This window comes from Apodemus sylvaticus, chromosome 11 (genome assembly GCF_947179515.1).
Source record: "Apodemus sylvaticus chromosome 11, mApoSyl1.1, whole genome shotgun sequence".
NCBI lineage: Eukaryota > Metazoa > Chordata > Mammalia > Rodentia > Muridae > Apodemus > Apodemus sylvaticus.
The window spans coordinates 6,855,406-6,880,201 of NC_067482.1; the positions used below are offsets into that span (position 1 = coordinate 6,855,406).

The 24,796-nt window shown below is 41.0% G+C and overlaps 1 protein-coding gene across 1 annotated transcript in view; it reads left to right on the forward strand.

Moving 5' to 3' along the window:
- Positions 1-24,796, forward strand: part of Mapk10 (mitogen-activated protein kinase 10) — a 281,578-nt gene that overhangs the window by 141,420 nt on the left and 115,362 nt on the right. Inside the window, exon 3 of the mRNA XM_052198829.1 lies at positions 19,263-19,432. Within this exon, the coding sequence (XP_052054789.1) occupies positions 19,263-19,432 (170 nt within the window). The remainder of the gene's footprint in view (positions 1-19,262; positions 19,433-24,796) is intronic.

Genomic DNA, 24,796 nt, shown 5'->3' on the forward strand with positions numbered 1-24,796 from the left:
GGGTGGTGTGTACAGAACAGTATTAGCCTGAGACAACCGTTAAGGTCTCACTGTAGTCCTTGCTCTTACTCTTAAGCATTGCTGGAGAGCCGATGAGGAATTGTAAGCTAGTCATATTCCCAGGGAAAGCAGAGATCTTGCTTCCATCTCTGTGTGTACTTAGCTTCTTCACACTGAGCTGAGCTGTGCCTGGGTGGTGTGCACTCAGTGAGAGCAGCTGTAGGAAGCAACTATGTCTCCTCTATTATTTCACACAACTCTCTTCACTGCAAAGGGAAGAGGGTTTGGCTTTACTTAGTTTCTACGGCACTCATAGTCCCTGGACATGAGTAGGATTCCTCAGGCCAAGGAAAGTGTTTGATCCACATTCTAAGACTTACTGCGGGCCTCACCTCCTTCATTTTTGAAGTCACAGGGCCGTAGGCTTAAGCCTTTAGGATCTCTTCTCTAATAAGAGTTCAGGACAGAGACAGCATATTTTGAAATGTGTACCACTTAGTAGGTGCTTGCTTGAGTGAATTCCTCAACATTTCCGTGCCTCGGTTTTCTGGTTTGTAGAGAGAAAAAACAATAGCATCCCCCTATGAGATTGTTACAGGAATTGAATAAACCTGTACTTGCAGAGTTTTGAAAAACACTGCTGGGATGAGCTAACTTTGTGAGAGAGTCACAAACTACTGAGTTTCTACTGACTCTCCAGGTGCTCCTGTCCATTCTAGCTCTAAATGTGAGCATGACCTTGAGAATTCACACAATTGTACCTCTAAGCCAGATTCATTGCATGCTATTGCCTGGTTCTACATCTCAAATAAGATGTCAAGAAAGCATGCAAAAATCATACTGATTCAAAGCTAATCCCTGACTAGTACAGTGGTGTCTGCCTGTAACGCCCAGCACTATGGAGGCTGAGGCAGGGGAACCATGAGTTCAAGGTCAATCTGAGCTACATAAGGAACTTTCATCAGAGACAATAAAACACCAAATCTTGCTTACCTCATTCCTCTCCCCATTGTCTTTGCTTCAACTCAAGAACCGCTGACTACATCTTTCCAATCAGAGCAAAGCCATGGAATCATTTTATGAGCCTTCCCTAACATCCAGCATGTCAGCAGACTCTGCTGAATGTAACTTAATCTGTACTGTTCTATCACTATCTCCCACCATGGCTCTACTACCCCTCTGAAACAAGCCACCCCCTCTTTTGTTTGCATTACTGTAAGAACACCTGCCCTTGCCCAGCCCTAAAGGATTTAACCCCAAACACCAGTAAGAGTGGCCTTTGAGTCAGCTGTGGTCATGTTACTAGAAACAAGACAAATCTTCCCCCAATATCTTTGAGCCCCAAATCCTCATTTTACAGCTTTTATTATCTACCACTCTAAAGACTGCTCCCCTGAGATTCCCCACTGCCCATCCAGGTTTCTTGCTGCTGGAGACCAGTCCTGGTGATGGCCAGGTCTTGAAGAAGAGATAAGGAGTTGGCTGGTGGAGAAGTGAGTCAGGCACAGTGGTCAGGAAGAATCTGGCAGCTTGAAAGATGGGCAGACAGGGTGCTTCTTTATTTATACAGAACTCAGTAGGCAGGGACAGATTCATGTTGCTCCAAGACCTAGATCGTATTACTTTTGTCTCTAGACATGTATTCTATTCCTCTTGGTCATGAATTAGTCATCACTGATAATCCATAACAGAATAGTTATCTTTTACAATCATTTGCATCATCAACCAAATTTTTAAGTATCTGGAGGCATATTTTGCCAAAGCAAATATGGCGGCCTCTTCTCAGATTGGTAGCTCTTGCAGTTTCAGGGGCACTAGACAGAAAAAACAAACAAACAAACAAACAAAAAACCACAAAACCTCTAAGGCAGCCTGGGCAGCTTGTCCTGTCCCAAAAATTAATGAAATTTTAATGGTCAGAGTAGTAATCATTATCAGGCTTATCCAGGTCAGCTTCTGTGGTTATTATTCAATTTCTACCATAATGCAATTATCATATCTTTGTAGAAGATATTTATATGGCTAATCTTGGTATTCTTTTGTTCCTTGGTCATATGACACCACAGCAGCCCTGCACAAGCTAGCTTTTCTAAGAAGGGGAGGTCTCAATATTTAATTTCATACCACTTTTGCCCATTAATGTAAGGCAGAGATAACGCTGGCCAACCTAACTGTCTTGCTATATCTTTTCCTCAAGGGGCATACCATGTGCCACCCCCAATCTTACATGCCATCTAATCACTTGAGCATACAGTAGGAAGAGGCTTTCAGTTTGATCTGCTGCCAACTCCTCTAGTCCATTGAATCTTGTTGACCTTTTTAAGTTTACTTTGTTCTGATCATCTTGTTCCTAAGTAAGTACAGGGACAGATGTTACAGAGTATCTTGGAGTCAGAGCCTCAAAAGGAGGTCTCTGATATCTTTATTTGAGTCACAACTTCCAGGGCATAAGGACGGCCTTCAGATAGGGCCAGGTAAGGATATCTCTCTAAAAGCAGGAGGGGTAGTATGCTCAGGATTTTCCTGGGGAAGCTTAGAAACAGTAGTCTTGGAGAAGGCATAAACGGTTCATAAGAAATTCCCCATCAATCCAATATCCACAAATCATATACATATTAAAAGTCTCCCAAACTGTAACCGCCAGCGGCTACATGTGAACCAGGTTACCTGTTGAGAGAATTTTGGGGTTATAGGGAAGAGGGGCGAAAAGAACGTGCGGCCAAGTCAATGTTCACTGATCAAAGCCGTCAACTTTAATGGCGCCAGACCTTATAACAGTTCGGGCAAACCCTTCCCCCCAGACTCCAGGCTGAGTTCCGGTGGAAGTTGTCTAGCTTCTCTTGGAGGTCTTCGTCTTGACTGCTCCGGCAGCTGGGTGGGTCACTTGCTTAATTCAGGAATCCCTATACCTGGAGGAACAATGAACTTAACCTTTACTTCGAGCGCTCCACCCTAGGTGGAGCAGGATCCTGGCTAACTGGGAGAAGTTAACCTTGACCAAAGTCAAACTCTGACCAAGTGCAAGACTGCCCCAATATGGCTCTGTACACCAAACATCCAGTACATGGAGACCAAAAGTGGAAGACCGCGCTGGTGATTGCATCCCTGGGCTCTGCTTAGCTGGACCCTGGTCAAGCGTCTGTGTCTGTGCTGGTCTTATGACGTTTGCGGTTCCCATTAGATACAGCCACGCCACCCTGGCCCTCTTACCCCACGCCTGCCTTATTTGACTTGCTGTGTGTATGGCTGATGGATCACTTCTCTTTTCCCACCAGAAAAGGCTTTTGCACTTGGCCAGAAACATGTTTTTTAAGATTCTTGATGGAGCCAGTCCATACCAGTTCACAGAGATAACTCTTCATATCTCTTCTAACTCACGTGCCCAGGGATGTCAGTTCAGAAGCCCAAGATGTCTTGTCAGGAGTTTTACATAAGAATGAGCCAATACGATGATGACATCTCCTACCTCCTTCTCCCCACTGGCCTCAACACTTTTGCCTCTTGTTCATTCACAATAGTATTTGACATGGACCCCACAAAATATGTGCTCTGTAAAAGAACACGTGAGCAATGGTTTCAATTGTCTAATCGCTTGCAGCTCTGATCTGCCTCGGGTGGAAAATGAGCAAGGCTGAATCCCTGCTTGAGCATCTAGGGATAACACTGGCCAACAGTGTGAACTGGAACTGTTTCTTAGTGCGCACCACCCAGTGTATTTGTTACAGCTGTTAACTCTTAAAAAAACAAAACCAACCAATTAGCAACACTAACCAAATATGCTTTACATATTTCTTAACCTCGAAAATTATTAGTAAATCTTTCTTGAAATTTCAGCTATTTAAGAAATTCAAAATGACCCTTTGTGGCTGGACTTATTTTCCAGCCAACAGCTGTATTTGGACACATGTATGGGGGTTTGTGTCTAGTAACTGTCCTCTTGGAGCAAAGCAAAATGAGTGAGGTGTGAAGATATTACAGACTGGGTTGTCTTGCTTTTGGCTATGGCCTACGGGAACACAGCGAGCATTGTCTGCAGTACTTTCAGAAAGCTAGACACCAGCAGGAGACTGCTGTGTACTCACAGCATTTGATTTCCTCCTAGTGTAGACATGGGATTTGATAAAAGTACACATTTCTCTTTTGTTCCTATAGCTCGGTGTCTGCTTCACTTCTCTAGTTATGTGGAGAAAACAATGTATTTATTCTCAGAGGCAGAGTTATCAGGTTGCTGTTACCTTCAAATGGTCTCTTAGGAACATCTTTCCCAGGGCACCTCACAGGCCTTCTCTATTCTGGAGTGCTTATTCTGGCCACCAGCAAGGTGTGGTGGCATCTTAATTTCTGCTCCTGTATACTGCTCAAAGATCTTTGGTAACTTGAATTAGTAATCAAATGAGCCCACAGTCTATAGATTATCATCACTCCATATTTTCAGTCTTTGAACTGTTTGTAAGAAACCACAGAAACCATAGAAAATAAAAATTTCCAGATGCCAAATACTAACAAAAATATGTATATATTGTTTTAACTTAATTTTTTTTTACCAGTTTTTAAAATCTATTGGGAATGTTAAATATGATAGAAGTAGAAAAAAAAATCTCTTATGAAGTCATCTGTGAAAGGAAATTGTGACAAGTTCCTGATTAGACAGAAACTGTCCCATCTCCAAGAGAGAATACGCAGTGTATAACTGAGGCTTCATAGAATGAGCTGGGTAGAGTTCTTTCAGTTTCTAGTTTGTGGAATAGTTTGAAGAGTATTGGTATTAGGTCTTCTTTGAAGGTCTGATAGAATTCTGCACTAAACCCATCTGGTTCTGGGTTTTTTTTGTTGTTGTTGTTGTTGTTAACTTAATTTTTATTGAATCACTCAAGCAATATGCGATTTGCTGACTTTCTAACTTTTATTAATAAATATATTACTCATTACCAATAATGAAGTAATATCATTGCATCACTTTTTGCTTAAGGCGTTGCCACTAGGAGAGCTGCTATCATTACATTTGGTGAGACTTTTTTTTTATGTGTTGGGAGGCACAAAATGATGACTTCTATTTTCACAGAGTGCATGACAAATTCGGGCTAGGCAGTAGGAAGTGCTAAGTCTCCTGACCCCCTTGAACGCAGGACTTCGGCCACAGTGCCGGTCTTGGTTGAGCAGAGACAGAGCTGTTGCATTTCACTTTGTGCAGCTTTTCCACAAATGGACTTACAGCGATTAGAAGCTGACAGCTCCTCCCACCTGCTACAACAACACGTCTCACTCCCTGAGGTGTTGTCATCAGGTGTACAGGACTATCCTTGTCCCACATGGGGGTCCTGCAGTGAGGACAAGACCAGGACATCCGAACCTTGATTGTCAAGCTCAATTTATTTTAATCCAGCAAACGTTCAATACATAGCTTTGAGCTCATAGTTCACTGGGCTTGCAGGGATAGCTCAGCCAGGAAAGCTGTCTGTCACAGGCATGAGGGCCTGAGTTCCATCCTTGGAACCTACAGAAGCCAGGCACGGGGGGTGGGGCGGGTGGAGGGATGACATGCTTTCAATCAGAGCAAGATGAGAGGAGGAGAAAGCCAGACCCTGAAAACTGCTAAGTGGCAGGCCAGCAGACTCAGGGAAGACCAAGGCCAGTGAGTGACTCAGTGTCACAGCCCTGACGAGCAGTGCCCTGAGGTGTTCTCTGACCTTCACCCTTGTGCACTCATCAGGCACAGGTAGGCACCCCATACACACACCCACCTGCACACAAATTAGTTAATCAATAAGTCTAAGTGGACTTAGAGATTAAGTGGATGAGCTGAGTGTGTCTTCATTTGGCTGTGCCACAGAAACACTCTTTGTCAAGGAGATATTCATGAATTTGCTGATTGCCATTCATTACCTCCTTTATTCAATACGCCTTATAGATATTTTAATTAGCTTCATTTACCCATTCTGCCTTATATGCATTCAGTATCATTTTATAGTCCATAAATATAAACAGCTGTAATCTGTCAATGCCCAGTATAAAATAAAATGAAAAAAAAAGGACTAAGTTTTTCCCCCTCATTTTGTCTGCACAACTCCAAGTTTGTCAAAGTTGGAGTTGAATCATGTTTTATTTTGGAGTTCTGGGGCTTAAGAATTATGTACATCCTGATAAACACCATTTTTTATTATCTACGTTTAAAGTCTTTATTAGAGAGAGCTAGAGAGACAGACAGAATGTGAACGAGAGACTGTAGGTGTCAGGTATGTGAGAAACAGAGCGATGCATGGTTGTGAGCCATCTGACGTGGGTGCCAAGCACCAAACTCAGGTCTTGTCTGCAAGAGTAGGGCGTGCTCTTAACCACTGAGCCACCCCTATCGTGCCCTTCTTGGGTTTTATTTTTAATTAACACAAAACCTTCAAAAATTGTAAGCAATACAATGCGATGCTTCAGGACACATGTGGCATGATTGAATTGGGGTAGTTATCACACATCACTCAGAACATTCATTCTTTCTCTCTGAAGCAGCCATTATAAACTTAATAATTTCTGTTGGTATGTAGTAATTTGATTGGGAACCAAATTAACACAATATTTAAAAAAAACAATTACCGATTGCCATGAGGTGAGGATTCAGTCTCGCTTTGGACATTCTTTTGTTGGGGCTGTTTTCATACCTACAGTTCTCTTTGGTAGCTGTCCCATGGTGTCTGGAATCTTCAGTATCCCAGGGTGTCTTTGCAACTTAATCTTAACCATCACAGCTTAATAAAAATGAGAGCTCAAAGCTTTCTTTCAGGAAATCTGACCTTGCCTCATGCTGATTGGCCTCAGTGGCTTTTTAGACTTTGTACCCAAGCCTCCATGACCCCAGAACTGTTGCACTTTGTAAAACGTGTTACTGTGTGGACCATACCGCCAAATTCTGCTGCCGGCTTGGATATAGTCTGGCTCTCTTTTTAGCAGAGCATTTGCATGCACTGGCATCTGGCTTCAGGAAGTCATATCCTTAGGAAGTTATTTCCCAACAGGAAATCCCTTCAGCAACGTTCTAAGTCCACCCTCTCTTGCTTCAAATAGGTTTGCATTTGTATGTGTTGGAACCTTGGGCAGGTGGAGCCATCCCCTTGAAGCATTTTTCCTACTTTCCACCAGAAGCTTTCTTGGTCATAATTATATCTGCTCTCTTGTCATCTGCTTTGTCTGTGCTTTTATTCTTGTTTGCACTGCACTGCTCTCTAACTGTACAATTTCCATAGCTTTCTGCCTCCACCGTCAAGCTGGCATAGAGAACCAAGCAGAGAACACCCTGCGGCCAGGAGTTAGGCTCTCCCGAAATCTCCTCCATCAATTTATTTTGACTTGGATTTTATTTAGATTCACAGGGCCTGGTCAGGATGCAGCACACGCAGCTGCCAGCTAGTTCTCCAGAGAGTCCTTGTTTCCGTTTGAAGCTTCATGAGACAAGCCCCTCTGTCCACATTCCCCCACCTCCAGCATTCTGGTCTCCCACCAAAATGACCCATTAAATTCCTGTCTTGAGGGGATGTGGTCCCCTCAAGGGACAGCAGATAGAGCAGGCGATTGTGTTACATTGTATCCATAGTCAAGAAGCAGCAAAGATGGATATTGACTTTCCTGGAGCTGTTTCTCTTCAGTCCAGAACCCTAGCCCATGAGATGGTTCCAATCACACGCGCAGGGTACGTGCGTCTTCTCTCTTCAGCTAAACTTTTATGAAAATATCATCCAAGACCTGCCCAGAGGTGTGTCTCCTAAGAGCTTCCAAATCCAGTGGAGCTGACAAGGAAGAGATAAGGCATTGAGACCCAACATTGCTTCTTGTGCGATTTTATTTTTCATATTTTCACAGACTTCATGAGAAGTGTCAGATGACGTTTTACCATACTTTTACTTAAGCATTTATTGTGCTCCGACTCCCACATAGTTAATGGAACATGACTCTGTCTTCCTTATACATGTTTTGATACATATTAATAACCTAAAAATCACGGCATTGGTGCTTTTGTGTCCTGATGGAAGGAGCCGAGGTACCCCGTGTAACAACATGCACTCGTTTTCTGATGACAGAACTCACCAGTGTGTACACGGTCAGGACAACTCTCCTACTGCATCTAAGGATGAGACTTGTATTGCTTAATGGTATTTTTTTCCTTGTGTCTCCATGGAAATATGGCTATAGCAAATTTGGTGCTCCATTTCTGTTCTATACCCTGAAATATTTATATAAAAAAACCTGTGAAAGATCTATTTTAGTTAAAATGGACTCTGTTATATTGCCTAAGATTAACTGACAAGATATAAAATTCAGTTCTGTAACTGTGAGGGCTTCTGTGTTGGTTCATTTTTAAAAGCGTGCTTGGTTTACTTAACACAAAAGGGTCAAATTTTAGCTTTCTGTGGAATAAGATTAACTTGATTGTAAGTGAAGCCCGGTGTTGTAAGTTTAATTATAATTGAAGGTTCAATCAGACTGAACAAAGTCATGACTTGAGTGTCTTTTTTTATAGTTGTGCTATAAAATTCCCTAGAATTGTCCATGATTTCAGTGCATGGCTCATCTGTAGTCATGCTTGCTAAAAGATGAGTGAAACACAGATTTCATTTTAGTGTAAATTGTGTTCATCTGTAATTGTTTTGTGCTTTTGACGCACTATTTCCCTTGTGACAGAGGACATTGGAAATGGAAGTGAAATTATAGTCTTTGTTTTACTGAAAAAAAAATGATTACCTAAGGTTGGGCATTAAGTAGGTCAAGCTTGCCCATGAGCAGTTCAGTTCCAAGTTCTAAATTCCACAGATGCCAGTATGCTTCTGGGAGTTCATAGTCTCTAAAATGTAAATACTTGTTTGATTATATATTGCCAACACATTTGAGAAGGTCAAAGCACCCATGCACTGTTATCACTATATTTTTCTTATTGATTTTGAGAGCTGGTTTGAATTCAGGAACTTGCACACACTAGGCCAGGGCATCTTATCTCAAAGCTCTACTCTAGCTCTAAGGTGGCAGGAGACTGAAGGCTCAGTGGCACACCCTTATAATACCTGGGCAGCTGTAATGGGAAGATGGCAACTGTGACGACATCTTGGGTTGCATATTGAGTTCAACGTCCCCTTGTGTAATCTAGCAAGATTCTTGTGTCAAAATCTAAAGCAAGGCTGGGGTTTTGGCCCAGGGTAAAACATATTTCTAGAATGTGCATGTTCCTTAGCATCTATAAGGGCCCAATGCTGCAACACATACATAGATGATAGAGAGATAAATAATAAAAACAGACAAGAAGGCATGCAAACCAAGATCTTAGCACAAAGAACCAGCAACTGAGGCACCAAATATATCTCTTCATGGACATACAGGTACAGGAATGAAAAGAGCAAATAGATTTAGATGGGGACTCAGAATAATGCTGTGTGTTGAACATATGAAACCAAACTCAGGTTCAAGACAATTGAATGTAGCACTGAGGAACTCTAAATGTTGCTGACTAAAACAATAGAGACAGACTTCAGGTAAAGGCTGGTCAGTCCCAGATGAACTCACTAGAAACATTGTTTCTAGAAACATTGCTCCCAAATCTTGCTTGACTGCCCATTCCTTTTGTTCTACAGTAAGAAAGATTTTAGTTTTTCATAATACTTAGTTGCTCTTCATGGTCCCAATTATGGAGTTTTTCTTGTGCAATTATGTAACTGAGCGGTTGTTTCCTAGTGGTTCTTCTTTATCACAGACAGGATGGGAATGTGCGCAGTGAAAGCTGGAGAATGCAGTGTACCAGCTTAGTGGGCAATGCCGTTGATTCTGAAATCAGCACTTCCTGTCTGAGCCACTGTGGAGCGAGTTAGTGCTGCGTGCCTTGAATCTGGAGCCTTGTGCCTTTACAGCCCATGTGCAGGGTCTTAAGACCAAAACAAGCATCTTTTCAGTAAAAAATGGAGTGTAGTAATAATGTACCCTCAATCTCTAGGACTTAGAGTAAAAGTTTATAGCCTATGGTGTAGATTCCAGTGCATGTTGGGATGAGTTCCTTTCAATCTAGTGGATCAGGATTGAAACTCCTACTATCCCATGTGGTAGCAGCTGAGATACCACAGTGAGAAGAAAGAGGGGCAGCCAAGGCACATCTTTTCACATTTTTTTAAATTGCATTTTATTTTCCCAGTGTGTGTGTGTGTGTGTGTGTGTGTGTGTGTGTGTGTGTGTATGCCACGGCATACATGTGGAGGTCAGAGGACGTTTTGGCGGTTACTCGTCTCTGTTCACAGTATAGTTTTCTTTGGTGGCACCGGTCACTACTCACGGAGCAATTTTGCTATCCCTCTATGGTGAAAGTGGAAAGTGTAATTTGTTGCTTAGCCCTTTTTAATCCTGATATCTCTCTAGACTTTAGACTTCTTGGACAGTGTTTTTGGCTTTAAGTATGAGTTAAGAGTTGGGTGAACTTTGTTTAAAATATTGCAAGTGTATGTTTAAATGGTGCACTATCATAGTTACTATAACTGTGTAATAATTAAGAAAGTCACATAGAACATTTAGCATAACTCTCCCACTGATGAAGAGTAGACTCTTTCTGTACTGGCTGGTTTGGTGTCAACTTGACACAGTCTGGAGTTATCACAGAGAAAGGAGCTTCAGGTGAGGAAGTGCCTCCATGAGATCCAGCTGTAAGGCATTTTCTCAACTGGTGATCAAGGGGGGGGGGAGGGTGCATGGTGGGTGGTACCATCATCCCTGGACTGGTAGTCTTGGGTTCTATAAGAGAGCAAGCTGAGCAAACCAGGGGAAGCAAGCCAATAAGATACATCCCTCCATGGCCTCTGCATCAGCTCCTGCTTCCTGCCCTGCTTGAGCTCCAGTCCTGACTTCCTTTGGTGATGAACAGCAATGTGGAAGTGTAAACACATTAAACTCTTTCCTCCCCAACTTGCTTCTTGGTCATGTTTGTGCAGGAATAGAAACCCTGGCTTAGACACTTTCCTTCTGTGTTTAAGAAAACTGAGGCTGGGTTTGTAATGACATCACCTAAAGTCTCATAGTGGGATTCTAGAGGAGACTGTTAGATGCTGAACTACAATATTACCCGTTGTGAAGTTATCCGTCTAGAACTTTCCCCCTGTAAAATGAGAATACGAATTCTTACATTAGTTCCTGAACCGAAATTAAGCTGGCACCCAGTAGCTCCATGCAGTACTGCTTTCTTCCTCTGTACACAAAGAGGAGGCAAGGCAGGCAGAGGCCTCAGCACCGCCATTGATTACACCAAATGCCTTTTCATAGAGCAGAAAATGATGTTATATGTAAGTGAAGTGTTAAGAGGGCATGTTGTACTGTTGTTATAACTCATCGATTTCACAGAGGAACTTCTCTGGACCAACTAGCATTCAAATTAAATAGATTCCAGAATGGACCTGTCCTTAGAGAATCACATATCAAGAAACAATAGCAAATGTGCCCCCAACAAAACCAAACTCCATGTCATCTTATTAAATATTGTCAGCTCAGATCTTCCCTTTTAAAACTAATGGATAACTGATTTGATTCAGATTTAAAGCGGAGTGAGTGTGTGCCTCCTTGCCTGAGGAACGGCATGATTATTGGTTTCTGCTGTCCTTCTGTGACGACCTGGCTACGGCATGCGGGAGAGCTCCACTTGTCAGTATAACTTGTAAAATAAATGGCTGATTTCATCCATGTCAAAAGAGGAACCATAACTTGAAGGTGCAAAAGACAACATCGAAAGAATTGTCTACACATCGGCTAATCCACTGAAAGTGATTCCACAGGGCATTTTCTACAGAGTCAGTTGATTTGATATCAATAGCAATTTGTTTGTTTGGTTGGTTGGGTTTTTTCCGAGATAGGGTTTCTCTGTGTAGCCCTGGCTGTCCTGGAACTCACTCTTTAGACCAGGCTGGCCTTGAACTTAGAAATCTACCTGCCTCTGCCTCCCAAGTGCTGGGATTAAAGGTGTGTGCCACCACTGCCCAGCTCATCAACAGCATTTTTAATAGTATATAGCACATTGTATGTGTTCAATAAATGTGTTACAATGAATGAAATCAAGCACACATTACCTTTCATGTGTGCCTTGGAAATCTCTGCTTACTGCCAATGACACAGGATTGTATTCAACTTGCAAATTGTCTGTTAAGCAGTGCCTTCATACTCCAGGGAGAGAACACTGAAAAGTGAGTTCGTAGCAGCAGAGCTGTTAGTGTAATTTCTCTGGACTTCCTAAGGCTTCATCCTGCAGCTCATTCTTAGAAAGTTTTCTAACTTATTTTCTTACTATTCTAAATTATTATTATTTTCTTTAGCTTTGCAAAAATTATCTCAAATTGGGGGGATATAATTCATATACCCATGGATGACTAGTTCTGAAACTGAGAGTCAACTGATTCACAGCTCTGGGAACTTCCTTCATTTGTTTTGAGTATAAGCTTTAAAAGTATTTAATATAATAAAGAGCATACCTGTAGACTTAGATTTTCCAATCCCGCTTTAATAAGGGTTTTCAAATGCTTTGAACCCCCCTTCTAGCCCACTAGCCAAAGGTAGGGGAGAAAAGATGGTAAAGAGGACACGGGGCATGTGGAGCTGCTTAGAAGTAGTGCTTTGGGCTGATTCCCATCTCCATTTGTCAGGATACCAGCAGTGCGGTTAAGCAGTGTCAGGATTTCAAACATGAGTCAGCAGTGGTGGCATGATCCAGCAGAAACAGCCAGGCGTCTGCCAAATTAAGAGTGTTAGCATGAGTCAGCAGGAGTAACCAGAACAGTCAGGGTGTCAGAAGTTTTCTACTGTGCTTCTCTCAATGAAGATCAGGGAATTCATCACAATACCACCGAAGTGTGGCAAGGCTGGCTATGCAAGCGAGATGCCACTGTCTGTTGATTGCTGTTTATACACTCTCCAAACATCATGTGTCTTCCCATGGGTCTTGCTTCAACAACATACCATGTGAGTCTGCATCACATGACACAACTCAAAACATCCCGTTCAGTACCTGTAGTAAGAAATCAATAATATCACTCTTCTGTATTGCCTGGCCCTCTGAGAGTTCATACCCAGTAAGAAATATGAAACATAACGCTGTGTCCCTGGTAAAAATTCTCGTATTTGCTCACTATTGTTTGATGCCAGGCTAATTATGTAAAGAACTATGGAATCTATTCTCCCTGAAGTTAAACAGTAGCGAAACATTATCTTTCTTCTAATTCATTTTGCTAGATTTGTTAAATTAATGAATCAAAACTTGCCACTCACTGTGGTTTTTGTCGTGGTTACCACTAGTCTCCCTTTGGCTTTCCAGAGCGTGACATTACGTTCTGTGCTCAAGGTGGCAGACATTTATAACTTACATCTTTTGGTGTACCTGTCACCACTCACCTTGCTGCGTTTGTCATTTGTATTTAAAATGAGATTTAATGGTTTCATTGTTCATCCCTGGAGCCTCGATTGAGCTACACAAATCCTTTATGGAACCTCAAAGGGTATAAATAACGAGTGAACAAAGTAAAAGGCAGGCTCAAGGCTTCACAGGTCAGAAATGCAGGATTGACCCGGGCTCCATGTTACTTCCCATCCTAATATAAAAAAACAAAAAGCAAAAAATCAAACCCAAACAAAGCAAGCAAGGAAGCAAACAAACAACCAAACCAATCCAAACCAAACTGGAGAACCAAGGGAGCTCCACAGGGAAGGGCTTTTAACCCCAATGTTCCATGCTTAGGAGCTTTTAGTAGCAGCGTAGAAGGTCTCCCTCAGTGAGATCAAGGAGAAAGTGCTCCTCAAATATAGGTCATTACATCTGATCAAAGCATAATCAAGGCTTAAGATCACACAGTGTCGGTGGCACTCAAACATTTAGTGTGTTTCTGGCTAGAAAGACAGAAGCAAAGGAACACAGAATCCATGTTTAAGAGTGTTGATCAGTCAAATGACAGATGGGGTATCTCACTAAAAGTTTTTGAAGAGGAGTCTCAGCCTAAAACCCCAGGAATGTTAATGTCCTCTGGGGTCTTTAATGACCAGAGGATGTCACCCAAGTTGTAGGGGCCTCGCTCAGGCCAAACTGAGATTTTTGGCTTTAAGGCTGAAAGTAATCTCAGGACTTGTTTGTATTTAAAACTACACTTCCCTGTGAGCATGAGAGTTTAAAGGAGGAGGCTCCTCACAAAGTACTTGCCATGGAATTTCTGCTTGTTTTTTTCTATTAATCCAATAAAAAATTTCAGTGCTGTTATTTGTTACTTAAATAATTAATACAGGCTTTTCAAAGGGATGTTCTCTAACTCTTAGATTTATCTGGAATCTAAGTCAAATCTAGCATGAAGAAGTTACTAAATATACAAGTGTGTGTGTGTGTGTGTGTGTGTGTGTGTGTGTGAATTCACAAGAGTATCATGATGATTTCAGTCTCTGTCTGTCTCTGTCTCTGTCTTTCTGTATAAATTCACAAGGGTATCATGATGATTTCAGTCTCTGTCTCTGCCTCTGCCTCTCTCTCCCTCTCCCTCTCCATCCCTCCATCCCTCCTTCTCTCTCTCTCTCTCTCTCTCTCTCTCTCTCTCTCTCTCTCTCTCTGTATGTGTGTGTGTGTGTGTTATATGCTTCCGGAACACAGCTGATGCCCAAATTCAAAGCTCCAGGGTGTGTGCACAGGATTCTGTTTACCAAGCTCAACCAGCGTTCTCCAAGGAACTGGTGAGGAAGGAGCCCAGGACACGAATGAGCACAAATCCGATCTCTCCTTACACATTACCCACTATAACCCAAAGGGTGCTTTCTGCCCCATACATTGTCCCTTCCCCCATTCAGATGCTTCCAGCCTCAGTATTTCTCCTTCTGCTTTCATATCACGGGACTGTAAGCCCCCCGACTTACAGCATTATTTCTCCGTCTTAGAGAGACCCCAACTAACGTTGACAATGATCACTGCTCTTGGTTGTCTGTGATAACTAGTTGTAGGGCTCTATTGCTGTAGGGGCCACTTGCTTCAGTCATAGGACATAGAGAAATCTGGCTTGAACTGGTAGGGGAATTCCCCCCCCTGCTGGCTAGCCTGCACAGTGCCAGAAGGAGTGATGGAGATGCTGTGGGACAATTGTCATACAAATAAACTCAGCTGTGCAGCCTGTGTAGAGCAATCCTCCCTATCCAGGCGTGATGAGCACACTGGGACAATAGTGGCATGTCTGTTATGAAAGTGACCAACAGCTTCCTGACTGGTTTGGATGTCAGCCACATAGGAGGGAAATTGCATCTCATATTCTAAGCCCAGTCAAAAGCCTGTGGTTGGGGAGGTTTTTAGATTCCGGTGGGAAGCTACTGCTGTTGCTTTGCTAAATGGATATGATGTCTCTGTCAAATTCCCTCTTAAATAACAACGTGTATGCCCATAGACCAGTGCTGCTGTCAGCCCTAGCCAAAAAAGCTTTCTATAGTAGTCAGTGGCATGTGCAGAGTTAACTAGTCAAAACTAGAATAAAAACTACCGCATGCTCAACTATGAAAGTAGACATCTTTTACACAGTCTCCAGTGCTCAGAGAACATGGAAAATGGGTGGGAGGAATGTAACCCTGTGACAGGAAGGGGAGTAGTGTTGTGTGGTAACGTCTGGGTATAACACACCTTTGCACTGTTGACTACTCATACAAGATCTCCACAAGATCTGACCTGTCAACATCCTGTCATGGATGGAGGAGGAACTCATGGGGATCTACCTATCTTTGAGGATTTAATCACAGATAATGGTTGATGGGGAGGGAGAGACATTTTCTTCAAGGGTGTGCCCACTGGTAAGGTGCACATGATGCTGCAAATAAACTTTCACCAAGGTGTATATGAGCAGCCCTAAGGAAACTCATTGGGGTCACACAGAAAAGACATGAGATTAGAGGGCTGGCAAGGTGGGAAAAGGAGGATGATTCACAGATGTGGGGGAGAAGGTAGGAGAGGGTAGTGGGTGAGTACGGCCAGAATGCATATGCACACGCATGAAAATGTCACAGAAAAACCCTCTGTATAAGTAATATATGCTATATATTGTTTTATATATAGTATATGAGTAAATTAATGATGATATTATACAGACAATAAGTTGTTACTTCCTATTTATTACCAGAATATTTACTTTGTTCCCTATAGAATGAACCATCTGTATTTAACTACCTACTTCACTCTAGGCTGCAACTTTATCTTATTTTTACTGCATTGAAAGTGCTAATGCAGCATCTGTCACATACTATGAATGTCATCAATATTGAATTAAGCAGTTATAAGCATTGCATAGATTAGATAAACCTAAACAAGAAGTTGTATGAGTTATTAAACTTTCTTGACTATGTGTTGACGTGGTGAGAGAGCATCTCCAACCAGTTAGTTTAACTCTCACAGGGAAACGGAGATTATAGCTAGAAAACCACAACAGCGCCTGCAAATAGAGAGTGGTGGTTACATGAAGTCAGGAGTCTGGGCTATGACGTCTACTGCAAGATATTATCACACACATGTGATAAGTACACACATGTGATTAGTACATACATGTGATTAGATGCACATGTGACTAGTAAATACTGTGATTATTACTCACATGTGATTAGTATGTATATGTGATTAGTACACATATGTGATTATTACATACATGTGGTTATTATATACATCTGATTACTACATACATGTGACTAGCAAAAACTGTAATCAGTACATACTTGTGGCTGGTGCACATGTATGATTAGTACATATGCATGATTGGTATCTATCTATATGTGGTTATTACATGCATGTGATTATTACACACATGTGATAGATGCACATATGACTAGTATATACTGTGATTAGTACACACTTGTGGTTAGTATATATGTGTGATTAGTATACATATGTGATTATTATATACATGTGATTAGTATACACATGTGACTAGTATGTACTGTAATTAGTACACACTTGTGGTTAGTGCATACATATCATTAGTATGCATGTAAGAGTAGTACATATGTATGATTGGTGTACACATGTGATTATTGTTATTAGTATAAACATGTGATTAGACACACATACAGTATTTCAGGACCATTCCTGGGCTCTAGAGTTGATGAAGCTAACTTGTGCTGTATGGATTTTATGATATTCCAAATTTTAAGTGGTGCAACAAAGAGTCAGAACACAATAAATGTTACATTAGGTAGGTGTCAGTCATCCCATGTTAATCTTGCAGATGAAAAGTATTGAAGGTTGTCATTCATTTGGCTTTGTGTAATCTTTTTTCTAGCAAGAAAGTTAGATTTTCTTGGCCACTTGTAATCTGAGTCTATAATAGAAATGACAGTAGTTTGGATAGCTGTACATAATATGGGTTAAAACCCAGGATAGTTTAAATACTAACATTCTTGTGTTTGTAGTTGTCCACAGCCACTGTCTAAATTCTAGATCCCATTGCTGTCCCTCTGAACAGGCCTGCAGCATTCTGCTTCTGAACAGTCTGCTTAATACCCCGTGCTATGCGCATAGACTACTTTCCAGATGTCACGACTTTTGTCACATTTACAAGTTACTTGCATTGTCTGCCTCTCTACAACAATGCAGATCTCTTACCCACAGTTCACACGTATAACTGTGGTTCCCCCACATTTGTGCCGAATGCGGCCACTATGCCTGCTCCCAGGCACAGGGCAGCCTGCTGTGTCTATGCTGCTCTATGCCTGCCTCACCTGACTGGGGCCTCCAGAATCGTCCAGTAGACTTGCAGATTCTTCTGGCTCAGTTCAAATCATTCTCACTCAGGTTTTCTTGCGTCACCATCCTGACTGGGTCACATTCCATTCAGGCAGAGACTAAGAGGTACTTCCATATCAACTTTTTATTTAGACATGAAACGGCAAAAGTTTCCAAGGGAAATCGTTCTATGGCCAACTCAGAGGCCTAGAGCCTAAGAGAGTTTAAATTGTTCAAGTTATATAAGAACTGACATTCAGAAAAGTTAATATTTATTAAATTATATGAAAATTTCTATTTAGATTCTAGGCTTAAAGCATTATAGGTGAAGTTTTCACTGATTAGAGCTTCATCTAGACATGCAAATCTCGTGATGTATACTGAAAATTGTGTGATGTGGGAATACCAACATGTGGGAATACCACAACTCCGGCAGGGCCACCGAAAAGTTTTCAGAAACCAGGAACTATAGAACTATATGAGTTACAGCTCTCCCCATTTTTTGCTCCATACAACATGTCAGGATTCTCCTAACTGAATGTCCCCAATGTGTAGATACCACATCTAATGAGAACCACTGGCTAAGACTACTTGTTTTTTCAATAGTTTGAAATAATACACAGAAAGCATGTGTGTTTAAAACCTAAATGAAACCAAGAAGAGGCCTAAGTATCAAGGAGGTGCCGACCACTGTGAGCCCCATGAGATCCATTACAGCCTGAACCCTCTGTCACTGTAGCTCATGTCTTTTGTGTAGTAAAGTATGACATCAGAGCTTTATGAGTAAGTACTAATCATAGGTAGTAGCTCTTTATTACATATTATGTGCAAATATTCATTTAGAATTTTAAGGAAAATTCTTTAATTACCAAATATGATTCATAAACAGGAGATGCAATAGCCAGTGCATGTCACATCTAAGCATCCTCAAAACAGACTGTCATGAATTTTTGAACGATATTTAATTAGTCTAATATTTTCAGCACTTAATAAGGGCAATAGTAACGGGTATTAATGCAAAGAAATTAAGTCAACTGTATGTAGTTCATACAAATTTGCCTGATTCATAAAAACTGAGCCTGCCTGTGACTTTGCAGCCTTAGTTCTTTTTGAGTAAAGGTGTGCAGGTTCCGTCTTCACCCTTCCTCTATGACCAGGGAACACTGTTATCATTTTCTTGAATCCTTAAGCATCTCATATATACTGAGGTCAGGATATTTTCAGTATTGTTTACCTAAAAGGGATGAGGTGATCCTGGGACCAACTCTCTTTCTGTTTGAAACAGGCTTGTGGTTTGTTTGTTGAGTCTCTGTAACCTAGGGACTATATCTCCAGGCTTTAAACATATTAATATGAAGTAGGCATTGTCTACATTTTAAGGTTGATTTCCTTCAAATAAACTGGCAGGGCTCAACACAGATTTTTTTTCCCTGTGTGATCTAGGCACACTAGATGATAGATGGCCAGATATTTGTAACCAATGGAAGAAAAGACCTTTATGTCCCTTAACACTGATCTGCTCCTCTTGTCTCGATGTTCTTCTTGACAGGGATTTGATAAACACGTGGATGTGTCATCTATTGCCAAACACTACAACATGAGCAAAAGCAAGGTAGACAACCAGTTCTACAGTGTGGAAGTGGGAGACTCAACCTTCACAGTTCTTAAGCGCTACCAGAACCTGAAGCCGATTGGCTCTGGGGCTCAGGGAATAGTTTGGTAAGTAGAATGGATTTGATCTACTTTTAAAGGGAATGTACTATATTCATTTATAAGGTCCAAACAGGTAAATACAAGGTGAAATATATACATTGAAAATATAAAATTATAAGTACTGTTTGTTTACCTACTTGTTAACAATATACAACCTTCAATTACCAGAAATCAAAAAAATGACAACACAAGGGAAGAAATAGACCAGAAGGATGAGGGTGTTTTTGCTGTTGCTGCCATATTTAGAAAAGTTTATTTGTATATTTCTTTTTTTTATTAATTTTTTTATTCGATATAATTTATTTACATTTCAAATGATTTCCCCATTTCTAGCCCCCCACTCTCCGAAAGTCCCATAAGCCCCCTTCTCTTCCCCTGTCCTCCCACTCACCCCTTCCCACTTCCCCGTTCTGGTTTTGCCGAATACTGCTTCACTGAGTTTTTCCAGAACAAGGGGCCACTCCTCCTTTCTTCTTGTACCTCATTTGATGTGTGGATTATGTTTTGGGTATTCCAGTTTTCTAGGTTAATATCCACTTATTAGTGAGTGCATACCATGATTCACCTTTTGAGTCTGGGTTACCTCACTTAGTATGATGTTCTCTAGCTCCATCCATTTGCCTAAGAATTTCATGAATTCATTGTTTCTAATGGCTGAATAGTACTCCATTGTGTAGATATACCACATTTTTTGCATCCACTCTTCTGTTGAGGGATACCTGGGTTCTTTCCAGCATCTGGCAATTATAAATAGGGCTGCTATGAACATAGTAGAACATGTATCCTTATTACATGGTGGGGAATCCTCTGGGTATATGCCCAGGAGTGGTATAGCAGGATCTTCTGGAAGTGAGGTGCCCAGTTTTCAGAGGAACCGCCAGACTGCTTTCCAGAGTGGTTGTACCAATTTGCAACCCCACCAGCAGTGGAGGAGTGTTCCTCTTTCTCCACACCCTCTCCAACACCTGCTCTCTCCTGAATTTTTAATCTTAGCCATTCTGACTGGTGTAAGATGAAATCTCAGGGTTGCTTTGATTTGCATTTCCCTAATGACTAATGAAGTTGAGCATTTTTTTAAGATGCTTCTCCGCCATCCGAAGTTCTTCAGGTGAGAATTCTTTGTTTAACTCTGTACCCCATATTTTAATAGGGTTGTTCGGTTTTCTGGAGTCTAACTTCTTGAGTTCTTTATATATATTGGATATTAGCCCTCTATCTGATGTAGGATTGGTGAAGATCTTTTCCCAATTTGTTGGTTGCCGATTTGTCCTCTTGATGGTGTCCTTTGCCTTACAGAAACTTTGTAATTTTATGAGGTCCCATTTGTTAATTCTTGATCTTAGAGCATACGCTATTGGTGTTCTGTTCAGAAACTTTTTCCCTGTACCGATGTCCTCAAGGGTCTTCCCCAGTTTCTTTTCTGTTAGCTTCAGAGTGTCTGGCTTTATGTGGAGGTCCTTGATCCATTTGGATTTGAGCTTAGTACAAGGAGACAAGGATGGATCAATTCGCATTCTTCTGCATGCTGACCTCCAGTTGAACCAGCACCATTTGTTGAAAAGGCTATCTTTTTTCCATTGGATGTTTTCAGCCTCTTTGTCGAGGATCAAGTGGCCATAGGTGTGTGCCAACCGAATCCAAGAACACATCAAAACGATCATCCACCATGATCAAGTAGGCTTTATCCCGGGAATGCAGGGTTGGTTCAATATACGGAAATCCATCAATGCAATCCACTACATAAACAAACTCAAAGAAAAAAAACCACATGGTCATTTCATTGGATGCTGAAAAAGCATTTGACAAAATTCAGCATCCTTTCATGCTTAAAGTCTTGGAGAGAACAGGAATTCAAGGCCCATACCTAAACATAGTAAAAGCAATATACAGCAAACCGGTAGCCATCATCAAACTAAATGGAGAGAAACTTGAAGCAATCCCACTGAAATCAGGGACCAGACAAGGCTGCCCCCTTTCTCCTTATCTTTTCAATATTGTACTGAGGTACTAGCTCGGGCAATTCGACAACATAAGGAGGTCAAAGGGATACAAATTGGAAAGGAAGAAGTCAAACTATCATTATTTGCAGACGACATGATAGTCTACCTAAGTGACCCAAAAAACTCCACTAGAGAGCTCCTACAGCTGATAAACAACTTCAGCAAAGTGGCAGGTTATAAAATCAACTCAAGCAAATCAGTGGCCTTCCTATACTCAAAGGATAAGAAGGCTGAGAAAGAAATTAGGGAAATGACCCCCTTCACAATAGCCACAAACAGTATAAAGTATCTTGGGGTGACTCTTACCAAACATGTGAAAGATCTGTATGACAAGAACTTCAAGACTCTGGAGAAGGAAATGGAAGAAGACCTCAAAAAATGGGAAAACCTCCCATGCTCATGGATCGGTAGAATCAATATAGTTAAAATGGCCATTTTGCCAAAAGCAATATACAGATTCAATGCAATACCCATCAAAATCCCAACTCAATTCTTCACAGAGTTAGAAAGAGCAATTATCAAATTCATCTGGAACAACAAAAAACCCAGGATAGCTAAAACTATTCTCAGCAACAAAAGAAAGTCTGGGGGAATCAGTATCCCTGATCTCAAGCAATACTACAGAGCAATAGTGTTAAAAACTGTATGGTATTGGTACAGTGACAGGCAGGAGGATCAATGGAACAGGAGTGAAGATCCAGAAATGAACCCACACACCTATGGCTATTTGTATATTTCACAGCAAGAACATTTGTATCTGAAGACAGGAACATGTAGATCGTCAACATACTTAAGAGAGAAAAATGAGCTCTCTCTGTGACTATTAAAGTTTGTACTGGTGAGTTTTCTGTCAACTAGCCAAGACTCATTTGGGAAGAGGCAACCTCAGCTGATAAATAAAATGCCCCACCCATTGGGCCTGTGGGCAACGTCCTCGGGTGTTATCTTAAAGGATGGCTGGTGTGGGAGGGCCCAGCTTACTGTGGCCCAGTGCATCCTGGAGCAGAGTTCTGTGTGCTATAAGAAAGCCAGATGAGCAAGCCATGGGGAGCAAACCAGTAAGCACTCCTCTGTGGCCTCTGCTCCTCTTCCTGCATCCAGGTTCCTGCCCTGAAAGAGTTCCTGCCTTGACTTTGCTCGGTGATGGAGTGTGACTTCGAAGAATGAGATGAAATAAAACTTTCCTCCCCTAGTTGCTTTTGCCATGGTGTTTTAGGCAATAGAAACCTTAAATAAGACAAAGTTCAACGTTCAAAATTAAGTTAACTAGTAGAAGTACTAGAAAATATGTTTGCTTAGTGGTTCTTGGCAGTTTTCAACTGCCTGTAATTCCAGTTCCAGGAGATCCAACGCCCTCTTCTGGCTTCTATGTTCTCCTGCATGCACACATGGTACATATAATACCCCCCCCCCCTCACACACACACATACACAAGTATAAATAAATCTTTAAAAAATACTTGCTTAACTTTTCCTTGGCTTCTTAGTAACTGTTTTCCTTTCATATTAAGTTTGAGTGATTAAATTGAGTTTACCTGCATATGAATTAGCTATCATGAAGCTAATGGAAAGCTAATATCAATTTAATTGGACAAATACTCTTTTAAATATTTTTAGTATTCAATGTGTAGCCAAATATATGTAGTATACTTGTTAGCATTATAAATTTCAATTTTGGTTATTTATACCAGTTAGTAAAAATTTTAGTACATGCACGCTAAATATATTTAGATATGTATATTTATAAAGGGTATTTATCAATCCAATATATTTTATTGTTTAAATAACTGATATATTAATTTTTATGGCTGATAAGAACAAAAATATCTGGTGTGGGATGAGCAAAGACAAAGCCATGAAATTTTTAGAGTTTTAAACATTATTCATACATTTATAATTATCAAACGATAGTTTATATGCTAGATGCACTTGGGCCTCAATATGCCTGCAATATATGCTAGGGAAATGGTGGTGTTTTGTTTGTTTATTTTTGGTTGTGTTGTTTCATGTTTTTGTTTGATTTTTTTGAGAAGAACTTAAAATGGATGGGTAGAAAAGGGGAGGGGATCTGGAAAGACTTGGGGGAAGGGAAAGAAATGATAAAATGTATTTAAATTTAAAAATTGTTTTAAATACTCAAAATACAATAATAAAAGGACACGGATATCTAAGAAAAGGAAAAATTCTGGAACTTTTTATTTCAATGGTAGCCATGGATAGCTTTTATTGTTTTCTAAATATTCTTTGTCCATCTCTTGATCTATTTGAAATTTGGTCACTCCACTATACCAGCTGATTTAGTTCAGAGTCTGCACTTGACTAGTGTGAGTGCAATGCACTCTGGGTACACTTCCCAAGCCCGGACACTCCTTTATATTTGCCAAACACGTGGTGGCTATTATAGAAACGCACCTGGTAAATTTCCATCTTTCTATCACATTACGTTTTGATTGCAGATTTTAAAAACAGTGGGTTAAAACATTTATTTCAAAAATATTGAAAGAGATAAAAAGAATAAGCATTTTATTTATTTATTTATTTATAACATTTTTATTTGTCTATTTTTATGGCTCATGTATAAGGCAACCTATTGGTAGTATAAAATATTTTAAAGGAATGGCAGCATTGTTGCCCTTCAGAGATGTCTGCCAATCATCCACAGAATCCTGAGATATGTGACCTCATAGGACGCAGGGAAAATCAGAGGGTGTGCCTGAGAATTCTCACAGGCTATGTTGACATATCCAGGAGGGAGAAACACAATCACACAAGCGCTTAAAAGTATAAAAGGAAGACAGAGGACCAAGTCAGCAGCCTAGAATCAGAAGGGATGAGGAGGGAATTTGGAATACTGGAAACTGGCCACATGGCAGACTTTGACAGTGCAAGAGGTGGGGCCTTGAGCCAAGGAACAGAGTTGGCTTTGGCAAGCTAGAAATGGCTTAGTGCCAAGTGGAGATGTTAGTCTCAACCTTAGGAGACTGGAAGTTGAACCCCAAATGAAAGGGAACAGGCTCTTCTCTAGGACACCCATGGAGAAACTCAGCTTTCCAACATCTTGATTTTAGTCCAGTGAAATCCCCACAGGGCTCCTTGTCTTCAGGATTGTAAGATTAATAAATATATTGCTTAATTGTTGTTCTGTGGTAGTTGTGGCAGTGGTAATGTACAGTTGAGATTCTAACATTAAGAGTATTGGCTACTCTTCCAGAGGATCTGGGTTCAATTCCCAGCAGCCACATGTTAGTTTACAATTATATAATATAGCTCCAATTCCAGGGACTCCAATGCTCTCTTCTGGCCTCTATGGATACTAGACACACACATGGTACACAGACATATACACAGGCAAAACACTCATGCACACAGCA